We start from the raw sequence: 12,698 nt of genomic DNA on the forward strand, positions 1-12,698 counted from the left end.
GTCCGAAATGTATCAAAGGAAGCTATTGAGTACTGGAGAACATACCACACTAATCGGGTCGTTGTATAATTCAATTATAATATTTCTTTTAGACGTATATTTCTCTGCGTGGGTGACTTTTCAATTCCGGAGCTTTCCCACCCGACCCAGTCGTTTTCAATGTTTTATTTTTACCTACGGTAATCTGATCTATTGGGTGAAATTATTTTTTCCAAATATTAGAACACAACCGAAAACGGGCATCGTTGGTTTTTTGATAATATTTTTAAGAAAAGAAAAATAATTTACATGCTGTGACAAGATGTTTATTCATGAGACTTGAACTATCAAACAGTTCTGAAGTGTGTAGTAACATATCTAAATTCTTAACGCCTAGATTTTGATAAGCTCTGGCTATCTGGGCTGTCTATTGTTGAATATTATTGAAATAAATAATCCCATCGAGATTCTGGTCTGAAAATTTCGAATTCCTAATAGAATAGTTCGGTATATACGGAAAATATATTCATTTGCAAATTCAAATAGGCATTCATGCTTACAACGACGTGTTCTCTTTAAAGATAAAATTGGTCTTATTATGAAATTCCGTTGTGGCGGTCCTAGCTTTACAGACATAACCAAACAGATATTCAAATTCGTGTAAGAATTAGCAAAATAATCCATTTTCGATTAAATCGACCGACTCGATTATTTTTCCTCACAATCGGTTTTTGTTTTTTACTCCCACGAACGGCGCAATACAATACCAATTTATGTAGTTAGACTATCAAGTATTACCATTGTCTTACTTACTAAGTACCTATTTGATATAATAAGTGAAAGGTAAATGAATATTTTCACCTGAAGTTGAAAAATGTATTGAATAAAACTATAAATAATTGAAAAACTTTTTTGCTATTAAGACTGCGTACTGAAATTTTCATTTCATTTGTACCGTTTCAGAAAAATACGAAATAATTGATTAATCGATTAATTTTTACAGAATCAATTGAGTTGTGTTCAATTATATTTTTGAACTTGATTAATCGATGCAGCGATTATTTTCAGCTTACAAGTAGTGGCCATCGCTAAGTCAGCTTGAATCAAGTTTTCTGTCACTTAATATTGGTACAACGATTTTGCTAATATGATTAGCTGGTGCAACGCCATATTACTAATATTGTGTTGTTTTTAAAACTCAATATTTAATGAATCACTTTGAAAGTGAGATTGATGAACCTTAATATTACTAATCTTCATACATGAAGCAACACAACAAATTTCTTTTTATGGTGTGAAAAGAATCTGTATCGTGAAAATTTTCAGATACTTAAGGAAATGTGATCAAAAGTAAAAATGTGTGAGACTTCGAATATGCTGTTCATAGTCCCAGTGACGTATTAATTTATAACACCGGCTTTATGAAAAATGTGACACTATTGATAATTCTCAATAACCTTACATGAAAAAAATAGATGAGATTAGAGACAGCGGTGTAACTTTTTCACAGCTATCTTAACTTATAGTGAATTGTTGTGCATAAAAAGGCAGCCAAGGCACGTCGTTATTCAGCTGAAATAACTCTAAGCAAAAGAGTGATATAACTTTTAATTTTCTTTCATATTGTCAGTTTACATACAACACTAGTTTTTTTCATCATATGTATGTATGTCTCTTTTCATCTGCAGTGTAGAAAAAAACCGTTTCTATCCCGTGCTACTTATAAGTCAACCCCTGAAACTGTGATGATTTTATAATAGTTTCAAGTTATCACTTACATTTCACATTTATTAATAATACGAGAACATCATTACTCACTCGTATAAATTCGTTTATTTACAAGCTAATCGTGTATATAACATGCAATATACATAAAGCTCATCTCGGAATAGCAATAAATAATTATTTACAATGAGAGTATAACGACCGAGAATTTGCGGTACTTTTGTGCAACAAAATTTCCGTTATCTTAATATCAAATTACAAATTTTCACTGTAACTTTCACAATGCCCCGAATCTCGCGCAACAATTATTTATATTGTACAGTATACCTTAAAAACTAAATGCATCCTGAGTAACCAACTACTATTGCAGTCTGAAATATCGAAAGATGCCATCTGGTGGCAGAAAATGAACTACATTAATCGAGTCATCGTGTTTGATTATAATAATGATTTTTAAGGGTACGTTTCACTATTTGTTAACTCACAAAAGTATAATCGTTTGCACTGAGTTATCTGTCTCTATGCACTCGTAGCATTGAGCTGAACGATGAATTGATAACAGGCTGTGGCGCGACACCATGTTGCTGTCATACGTGTTAACGTTGCATTTAACATCTTTATGTAAATTGGTAATTATTTAAAGTGTAAAAGTTAATTTGTTTGATTCAATGTCAAAATATACATATCTTTCACTATCCAATCAGAACTAAAAAATTGAAATAATTCATCTTCTAAATTATCTTCTGCTGATCGGAATGAAGTTTTTCCTGATCCACCGAACAATCGTATAAATATTACAAGAGCGTGTAAAATTTTCGATCACACTTCGAAGATCAGTACCAAAAAAATTCAGTCAATCCGTCGAGCCCAAACGTGTTTAAGTCTTTCGCCTCAGCCACTGTTCCTTGATCATGTCGGATCCCTTTTCGCCGACCATGATGGTTGGAGCATTGGTGTTTCCGCTGACGAGATTGGGCATGATCGAAGCGTCGATGACCCTGAGCCCAGAGACGCCATAGACCTTCAATTGGGGGTCCACAACAGCCTCGGGATCCCAATAAGGCCCCATTTTGCAGGTGCCGACGGGATGATAAATGGTCACAGAATAGTACCTAATCATACACTCCCAATATGCGTCGGTGTAGAGTGGAACGTGTTTGCATCCGGGGAAATGTATCGGGTTGAGCTCGCTGCCAAATCGTTGAAAGGACTTTGTCCGGCTGAGAGCTACGCCTATTTTGACACCCTCAACAAGAGTTGCCATGTCAAACGGGTCCTTAAAGTAGTTTGGATAGATGAGTGGGTAGTCGAAGGGGTTTTTACTTCGTAACTTGATAACCCCTTTGCTTCTGGGACGCAACAGCATCGGAATGACGCTCCACGTATCCTTGTTGCTAATGGGCCCGAACACTGCGTTGTAAAACCGCTCCGTCAGCCCGTGAGCCTTGCGGATTTGCCGACCACCATCGGAGTTTGTCGAGCCAGAAATAAAGTGCAACTCGATGTCGGGGAAGTCGTCCGAAGCATTAGCGTACTTTGTGTTAACGAAGGCCAGGCCCTCGACACCACCGAGAACCGTCAGTGGCCCATCACCGAGAACGGCGTACTGCATCACTGCCGGGACACTGTGAAGTCTATTCTCGACCATAGACACCTCCTGATTTACCATGAACGTCAGTCCGCCAAGCCCCACATGGTCTTGAAGATTGTACCCCACCCTAAGATCCTGTTTTGAAATTCAATTTTACGTGGACCATTAGAAACGATGACATTAGTGACAATACAATTACATATGCTAAAGACTATAATTTCGTACATACTAGCACCTACAGCTGTCTGTTGTCACGATATCAAATTCCAACGTTTTTGAAAATATAAAATAGTGTTGGGAAACGCGATATGATCAAGCAAGCAATCAAGGAACCACAGAAAAGTCATGGGTTTTTTAAGTTTGAATTGAGTGACCACCCTGTGCCTATCAAAAATACCTTTACCTGTATCACAGGGATGTTGTGCTGAATCAAGTCCTCGCGTGGCCCTATGCCGGACAGCATTAAAATCTGTGGGGAGTTGACCGAACCCCCGGAGACAATGACCTCTTTTGTGGCTCTGATCCGGTGCAGCTTACCGTCTCTGAGAAACTCTACGCCGTAGGTCCTTTTTGAGGTGGGGTCGACGAGAACTCGGGTGACATGAGAATGCATCGCGACGTTCAAGTTCTTCCGCAGTCTGGCCGGTCGCAAAAACGCCTTTCCCGTCGAGCAGCGGCTTCCGCGCCTTATCGTCCCCTGGGCTATCATGAAGCCCGTTTGGTACGCTCCGTTTATGTCACGGTTGGCGTATCCCATCTCCTGACCCCCCTGCACAAACGCCGCTGCCAGTGGCGTGTGCCACGGCGCTTCCTGAACGGTCAGATATCCCCCCGTCGAATGGTACGACGTCTTCGCCAAGTATGGGTTCAGGTTGTCTTCCGACTTCTTGAAGTAGTACAGCGCCTGGTCCGAGCCCCAACCGGGATTACCTTGCGCCTCCCACGTGTCGTAGTCCTTCTTGTTTCCCCGCAGGTACAGCATGTAGTTCAGCACACTGCTGCCTCCTATTACTTTGCCACGTGGCCAGTTGCACCGACCATTTTGCATTGCTGGAATGAAAAAGTCTCCCGAATGCTTCTTTTCTTTCAATTTTATACTTTATTACCAACTCAACTGTAATGACAACTTTATTGCCTTGAAAAGCGGGACTAAAACACCATATGATTCCCTCTTAGACTTTTTTCCCGCATTTGCGGAAGAAAATTTTTTATTTCGCGCTCATTTGCAGGAAAAAATATCACTTTTCTCCCACTAATAGGTTAACCACGTTTCAAGTCAAAAAAGTGGCACAGTGAGGTTTGGAAATAAATCCTCCAAGCAACACGGGAATAAAGCCTATTATTCCTTCTTATGATTACTGCCCTCGCCTCGCACAGGTAGTAAACCCACCAGGGGAATAATCTCCGACGTTATTCCCTTGTTACAGAATGTACTATTACTTGCTTAGCAGAAATAAATTCATTTAGCTGGTCAACTGAAGCCACGGCCTGCCGTCAAATATATACGAATAACAAATCTTATCTTGGGTGGCCAATTCTTTTTAATGCAAATTGAGATCAAGTTTGACGATTCCCTAACTCATTTAAAGAAAAATTTACAGATTTTTGAAGTTGCATTAATTGTTATTGCAGTAATGGCTACTGACTTTACAATTATTGGAATTATTATTGTGGTAATATTCGATAAATTCAGAATTACATTATGCTTAATTAATACCGCAACGGGTAACAGTTTTGGATTGATAATAAATTACCCATTCTAAAAATATGGATACTTCATGCTCAACTTAAGCATTGGTAACTGATGATTCGACAGTTTATGTTTTTTAAATATATCTATAGAGATCCCATAGTTACCCCAAGGAGATGCAACATTTTCTTGTTGTGGGAATTTTAATAGGTTTAGAAAAATAACGATTACCGACGGAGAGAAGATCTGATTATTGGGAAAACAAGATTATTTACTCAAAAACAATTAAAATTTACAATAAAAAATTATGCTGCCTTTACCATCGTTCCTATACCCGGAAAAACATTATTTTCCGCCCATGAAAAAATCGGAAATAATTGAATATGCTAGAATCTGCTTTACTCTAATATGACTAGACTAGAAATTATCATTGAAAGATACTACCTATTGCAGTTAATTTCCACGTCGAGAAATCAAAACTTTTAGAAAAAAAAATTCTCTTTTATAAAATAAAAAATTTTTTTAATTAAAATTTTCACCGTAGATGTTTTCAAATAAATGCTGTACCAGAACTTTCATTTTTCGATTCTAAAACCGGCGTGAAGCATTAAAGTAATTTTTGCTTTCAGAATAATTATGGATCTTACGATTAATGCATTAATTAAATTATGAATAAGATAAAATAATGGACTGAGTTTATTTTTTATTAGTACGATGATTTCTACAAATCAATGTAAATTGTAAAATCGTGTATCAGGAACCATATCAACCTAGACTGAAATTATTATTGGAATAATGCATAAGGGTAAAGTTAATCTATATCCTCCAATCATACATTATGTTCAAAATAACCCATTGTCCATGATTAAAATAATGAACAATGATGAATTAAGTGCACTATCCACTATAAAATTAATTATCAATGAAATTGATAATACATCATTGAAATAATGCATTTTTCGTAACTCAGGAAAGTAACAATAATCCACCTGTGAAAAAATTTGATTGTCAATTTTTAATTAAAAAAAAAATTGCGTTTATTGCAGAAGCTGATTATTTTTACTATGTTAGCTTGGTGGACTGTCAGTATGAGAAGCATTCCGCTTTAAATGACTTGAATTTATGCAGCCGTTCCATATGTGTTAATCGAGTGAAAGTTACGAAGTTACACTAACTTCAAAGATCTGCCCTCACGGAAAAAAACCCCAAATTGGGTGTAAATTCGTACCCCTAACTTTTTTCTTATGGGAAATTAGCATTATCTTTGAGTTGGGGATACGAATTTACACCCAAGTGGGGGTTTTTTTTCCGTGAGGGTGTAACTTTTGAACGTCTCAATTCACACGCAAACGGCTATATTCGAACATGCATTTGAAAAAATATGTGTATACGTGTAATTCCAATTTTCTCACAATTCTCGAAAAATTTTCTAGAATTTAATTTTTGTTCCGATTATTTTGATATCGATAACATGATGGAAGTGTCTTTGCTTTCACGATTTGCGTTGCACTTTACAAATTTTTGATTACGCAATGAAAAACGTATTCGAAAACTTCAGCTGAATCAAATCCAGAAAAGATCTTCTAAATTCAAAAATACACATTTGGATGCATAATGTTTTTTTTTTTCTAAATTTTACAAATATATAGAACTTGAACGAATGAGCAAATATCGGCACCAGAAAATTTACTCCAAAGATATCAAAATTCGAAAATTTAGTTATCTTGCACACCATATTTTAATATCATACCCAAACATGAATCTCCTTGCGGTTCCGTTTTATACTTCCAGTCGAGCTGACTAAGTTGTAAGTAACCAGCGAGCACAGGAACATCTGAAATCTCTGTCTCATCTCCTCCAGCTTCCAGTATCAAAACATTCCAATCTTCTACTTCCGAAAGGCGACTTGCCACAACCGCACCTATAAAATGATTTTCCCACAACATCAAGCTATTTCGATATGTTTGCGTCGTTGAAAATATAGGAAAAATAAACCATTAGTAAAAAAAAAGCATAACGTGATCCTAGCAGAAATTAGATGAAACATCAGAGCGGAGATTATCAAGGAGCTTGGAAAAATCATTTAAAAATCCCATTTTATTCCAGTATCAGTTTAACGACATATATAATAAATATACAGATTGTTACGATTAATGCGTCCGCATATAAAAAGTTGAACAGTAAAATTAGAGTGATGAATTTTGAACAGTATAATTTTTTATTCTTATCACTTTGTATACATGAAACTTTTGCCACATACGTATAAAAAATACACGAGTGCAGTATTGTGCAAGGAAGACCTTCGCACGTGCTGTTTACTGTACAATGACATTGACACTGAGGCACGTTGTACGTGAACGTAAACATTTCATCAAAGCATACGGCAACGTTGCGGGATTCGGGCTAAAACTAATTTCCGCCTTTTTACTGATAAACAACATCGGCGATGATTACGCGTTTGCAATAGATGTGAAGTGACGCACAAAGAATAAACCGAGTGAGGATACACGTGACACATGTATGTACGTCACCAACTTTCTCTGGCAGTGATTCAAATTCTAGCAGAATATCGACAATATGGTAATATAACGGCGATTTCCTTTTCTGTGTCCTAAAATTGTTTCGCAATACATTTAGAACACGTTCATTGTAAAACAAATTAGCTCAACTATATCAAGGCAATCTGATTATGCACAGTGCAATGCTTTATTCAAAACCAAAAACAATCAACACGGTTGCAATAAAATATTGAGAAATTGAAATGTCATCGGAGAAAGTTCTCCGGAATAATATCAAAACGTGAGAAAAATTTTGTCATATTTCTGGTATTTCAAAATTTGAGTCTCATCAATTACATTTCGACAAATGAAACGCTGCACTTCGCCCAACATAACCCAACAAATATGGTGGCGATGTGGGAAATCAGCTGACCATGGTTTTACGTATAAAGGACCCCGCAGAATCCTTATGGAAATTGGCTCCTGGTCGAATTGGCTAGATTTTCAGTATGTTATAGTACATATCCTCCCGATCAAAAGTTTTCCTGGACAGAAGTCCCAAAAATCAGTAGTTTCCCAGCTACAGGTTTCGGAAGAAAGTTGTCTAGATTTTTTGACATCTATAGATTTCGTAATTTTCATGAACTATGAAGCCTGTATCTGGGAAAGCCAATTTCCATAAGGGTACTGCGGGGTTCTTTGACAAGTGTATCAAATCATGGAAAACTCCGTGCAAGTTACCGTAGATTTAACTTCACACGTTGAGCTGTTTTTCTGGAAAAATAGGAAAGAAATAGTATATTGCGTTACAAGTGCGAAAAATAGGCGATATTTAACGAGTGCGAAGTTTGCGCCGCAAAGGTGAGTGCTGCGTTTTCACAGAGTACAACAGAGGAGAGAAATGTCTAACGGATATACCGTAAAAATTTGGTTTCCAAAAACCTAACGTTTGCTGACGTTGTTGTAGGCAAGGGGGCGGACACTTCTTCCGATTTAGTATTTTCTGAGCTACACTCGCATAGAATCCAACGTATACAGTACCGTCCATAAGTTTGAGATCAATTTTTGAATTTTCGATTGAGACAAAAAGTTAGATACCTCGGCCAAAAAAGTCGTAAATAAATGTTTCAGGTCACATTTGAAAGTACTAATATTCAGCTCCGTTAACTTTTTTGTAAAATTCTCTAAGACTTTTTTAGCAATCACTGGGTGATGTTCAACATGTTGTTTTTTGCGATTATCATACTCTATTAAAGTCACGCGTAATTTGTTGAGAAACAGTAATAGGAACTTTTTTTCCAGAAGGATTTTGAAACGGTCGAGATTCAGCTTCAATTTCGTTTTTTGAATAATTTTTGGCAATACCTTGTTGCAACTTGCGTTACTCAACTTTTTGATTAATATTTCAGTGTTCGGAAAATCCTTTGTAACTCGATAATTATGGAGTGTAAAATTAAATGTCAAGAGGGAAAAAGGTTGAATTATTTTATTTGGTACGTATCAAAATTTTTTTAGAAGCTTGATTAGACATTTTTAATGACCATCTTTGACTTCGCCCCCTACACCCCCACCACCGCTGGCCATTCGTGATTTTGATCGCTACCCGTGCGTAAAATCGCATTTTACTCACTAGTTGCATGACATGCAATTACCGCACGTTCGGAAATGGGACACGCTCCACAGTTTTCAAAATCGAATTTTTCAAACAGGTATTGCAATAAATACCGTATGTCACGCGTGCGGATGGGTGAGACCTGAATCATGCGATTACAGCACTTCCCTTCGACTCGTGGTGCCAGCTTCGCACTCGTATGAACGCAGCACTCGTCTTCGGTTCACGCTACAAACGTCACACTCGTCGGTAATCGCCTATGCATATGCAACTGCTTTTCATTTGTTACGTTTTTTTTGGTGGATCAAATTGTAATGAGTCAACAGCAAGTCATAAGTTACATTTGTATTTTATCTCGCCTTAATTACAAAATTTGGAATAAAAATATAATCAATTTCAAATTGCAACTAGGCGGTGCCTAATACTTCACATAACGCACCTGCTGATCCTGCTCCAATTACTATGAAATCATACGCTGGCAAGAGAAGTTCTGATGGTACGTCGATCGGCCTCGATTCCGGATCCATTACTTCGAACTGGAAGTAAGCTATAGCTGCAGCTAACACTGGAAAGAACCAGGCGAGATTTCCCGCTGCAGAACTCAATGCACCGCCTAGAAGCACCGGGAGACCGGCTACGCCACTCATTTTTGCTGGTTCGCTTCAAGCTTTTCTCTGAAATATGACACAAAATCGTTATGATAATAATATTTTGACCGACGTTGAATACATTCAAGGGGGATTCAGATGTTGGATGAATATATATTTTTTGTACTATTTTATAAGAATAATTTTTAATATTACAGTTGTAACAGAAAATCATACCGTAAAATTAATAAAACTTTTTTTTAATAATAATCTGCTGAAATATGAACTGCGATTCAACTTTCAAATAATTGTAATATGTGAAAAAAAATTTGTCCGTCATCTGCGGGTTATCCAAATTTTTCATACTCATTAAAGAATTTTACAAAAAATATTGCTAAAAAATTCTACTAGTCGATGTTATTGAAAATTACATTCTGCTACTTCAATAGATCGAGATGATAAGTTAATGGTTCTAATATTTTTTTAATTCTGATAATCATGCTTATCGATAATCTGGACAGTTTTGAGTGAAAACTGTGTGAATGAGACCGATTAAAAGAAAACAAAATAATCAAATACATAAATCTGCTGTAAAATACAATTATTCCAATAATCACGGAATAAGAAAAGACATTTCGCTTCTATCTTTTACTTACATTAATTATTATATCTTTGGATTTATCTTGCTACCAATGCACTGAACCCCGTGAAATTACTGTTAATTACCATCAGTCGACGTGCGAGTGAAAGTTAATGATTTTTTTTTAAAAACGCCGCAAACAGGAATTGACCGAATTTGCCTCAGTCGCAATAAAAGCACCACTCACGTTGTCATGAAAACTGATCATTTCTGATCATGAAAATAGTTGCCATTATCGTTGGTGAAATTTTCGATAAATCATTGAACGTATATCGAACTCGTGTTGTGACCGACACATTTAACAACGCGGTTGAAAAATTCAATTCAGCTCGGGTAATTCCTGAAAGACAGACGTGGTATGACTGGCTCCATTTTTACAACAGGTGAGCGAGGATGATAGCCATCCTCAGGAGGGGAAACTTTCTACCACCTCAAAATCCAAGCCCCTACCGCAACTGTCACCTATTGCAATTTGCCAGCCAGCCGATGACTACTAATAGATCCGTGGGACGTGATCGCCAAGTATATCTAGATTCTTTAATGCGTAACATTCTTTCACTTTTCCTGGGGAGTATAATACCGTACCGAATCGAAGGGTTCGTGTGTTTCAAATCACGTTACATTTAAATAAAGAGATAAGTGTTTGGATTATCTAGTATATCTGAGGAGAAGTCAGTTGAATTCAATTGGAATCACGTGAATTTACACCAAGTCACTTGAAGTAATTCTAAGTCACATCGAGTGATTAGAACTAAATGAAAGTCCTCTGATTTAAGCAAATCAGTTTGAGACATTTGACATCGCTTTAAATCATTCAAATTCAACAACTTAAAATTATGTAAACTTATGCGAATTCACATGAAGTCAGTTCAAGTATATAAAAAAACTTTGAAGCCATTTACATTAAATCGAAGTCTATTAACCTTCTAGAGTTACTCGACGCCATTGAAAATTATTTAAAGTCATTCCAACTTAATTAAAGTCTTGCAACTTGATGAAGTAACTTGAATTAACATCACATTAATAATTCACATCAATTCACTGAAAGCAGCTTGTAGCTTTTTGAATTCAATTAAAGTTTTTTGACCTCGCACATAAAATCTGTATCGAGTATAATCGACTCCATATTCCGATATTATAAATATAAATTCAATGCAACTAAACTTTCATGAATTTCTATAAAACTTACCTGATCTAATTTCACCCCAAGTAATATACCTCTTTTTTTAAATCTTTTAAAATTTCAAAATCGAGTTGCATACTATTTGATGAATCGCAAATAATTCCAAATGCGTGAAAATCATATTAAATTAACAGACCGATTTTTGACACTGTTTTAGTCGATACGCGATGAATTGCACGTAGGGATAAAGAATACGGTTCAAAGTAACAGTGACGTAGTGTGTACCGTAAGTCGTACGTGATTTGAATACCTGCCGACGATTTGAATGCCAACTTTTGTCGTACTTTCTGGAGTGCTTAAGTAAGTTTCGTAACTATTACCGAGTTGTGTAATCAATTTAGCCTGATCGATCGCTTCTGTTTAATTAGAATACACTGTTTCATCGGCGCCCTCGAATTGCCGACAAATTGACATGTATCCTTCGACATCTGAAAAACGCTTCGATTGTTCGATACTTTGAGGCTAAAGAGCAATGAAATATAGGTTTGCGGGTCACCGTTGAGACCGACCATCAAGTGTCGCGACAATTTCTATTTGAATTTTCAATGTAACTTGTAAACTCGCTGGATCTGTAATACGTCAACTCGAGATGCTAGAGCTCCCATTCCCTGTTACCACAACAGTTTTCCCAATAATTACACCGCTATCCATCGCGCTAACAGAAACGAAATTGATACTCCGTTTGCGCAGCTATAATTCTCAAAATCTTCACGATTCACATCAAAGTACAGGATGAATTTAGAGTCTGAAATTAAAGCACTCCGAGTATTTACCCAACCAGTCAGTCCAAGTCTGAAATTCTGGTGAACCATCGACTCCAAGGTTCCTTCCATCAGCGTGCAAATCAAGTCCTGCGAACAACTTTGCACATTGAGTTCGAGAGATTTCCTGATTCATGGCATGATGGGTCGATTTCACTGCCCTTTCAGCATCGTCACAAGCTCAGCAAGTAGTTTGTTCCCTCGGCAACGACTTCGGCACTCAACCATTGACACTCAATGTCGCGTCCGACATTCCAGAGACCCGACAACACACTGACCGTGGCCTTGCCCGGGTGATGATCGTGATGCTGAATCTATTCATTCAGAACACCGCTGTAGCTCCACAGACCCGGTTTACGCCTCATAACGGTCACCGACTCCCTCCTCTCTTCTTCCGGTAGACCAGCCACCTCCAATCCTCTCCCTGATGTC

General features: G+C 37.1%; 2 protein-coding genes across 2 annotated transcripts in view; one reads left to right on the forward strand and one right to left on the reverse strand.

Moving 5' to 3' along the window:
• Flo2 (flotillin-2) overlaps positions 1-12,698 on the forward strand; it is a 98,779-nt gene that overhangs the window by 59,936 nt on the left and 26,145 nt on the right. The window lies entirely within an intron of this gene.
• On the reverse strand, positions 237-12,608 carry LOC124212720 (glucose dehydrogenase [FAD, quinone]). The gene is made up of 5 exons (XM_046613077.2): positions 12,279-12,608; positions 9,535-9,769; positions 6,736-6,906; positions 3,699-4,345; positions 237-3,430 (listed from the first exon to the last, which is right to left on the reverse strand). Exons 2-5 carry the CDS (start codon positions 9,740-9,742, stop codon positions 2,582-2,584), a joined length of 1,875 nt encoding a protein of 624 aa, XP_046469033.1. The 5' UTR covers positions 9,743-9,769; positions 12,279-12,608; the 3' UTR covers positions 237-2,581.

Source organism: Neodiprion pinetum, chromosome 2 (assembly GCF_021155775.2).
Source record: "Neodiprion pinetum isolate iyNeoPine1 chromosome 2, iyNeoPine1.2, whole genome shotgun sequence".
NCBI lineage: Eukaryota > Metazoa > Arthropoda > Insecta > Hymenoptera > Diprionidae > Neodiprion > Neodiprion pinetum.

Coding starts and splice junctions, on each gene's coding strand:
- LOC124212720 (XM_046613077.2), bottom strand. CDS start 9,742: ATGAGTGGCGTAGCCGGTCTCCCGGTGCTTCTAGGCGGTGCATTGAGT. Junction 6,907..9,534: donor AATTGGAGCAGGATCAGCAG/GTGCGTTATGTG, acceptor ATCATTTTATAG/GTGCGGTTGTGGCAAGTCGC. Junction 3,431..3,698: donor ACAACATCCCTGTGATACAG/GTAAAGGTATTT, acceptor ATTTCAAAACAG/GATCTTAGGGTGGGGTACAA.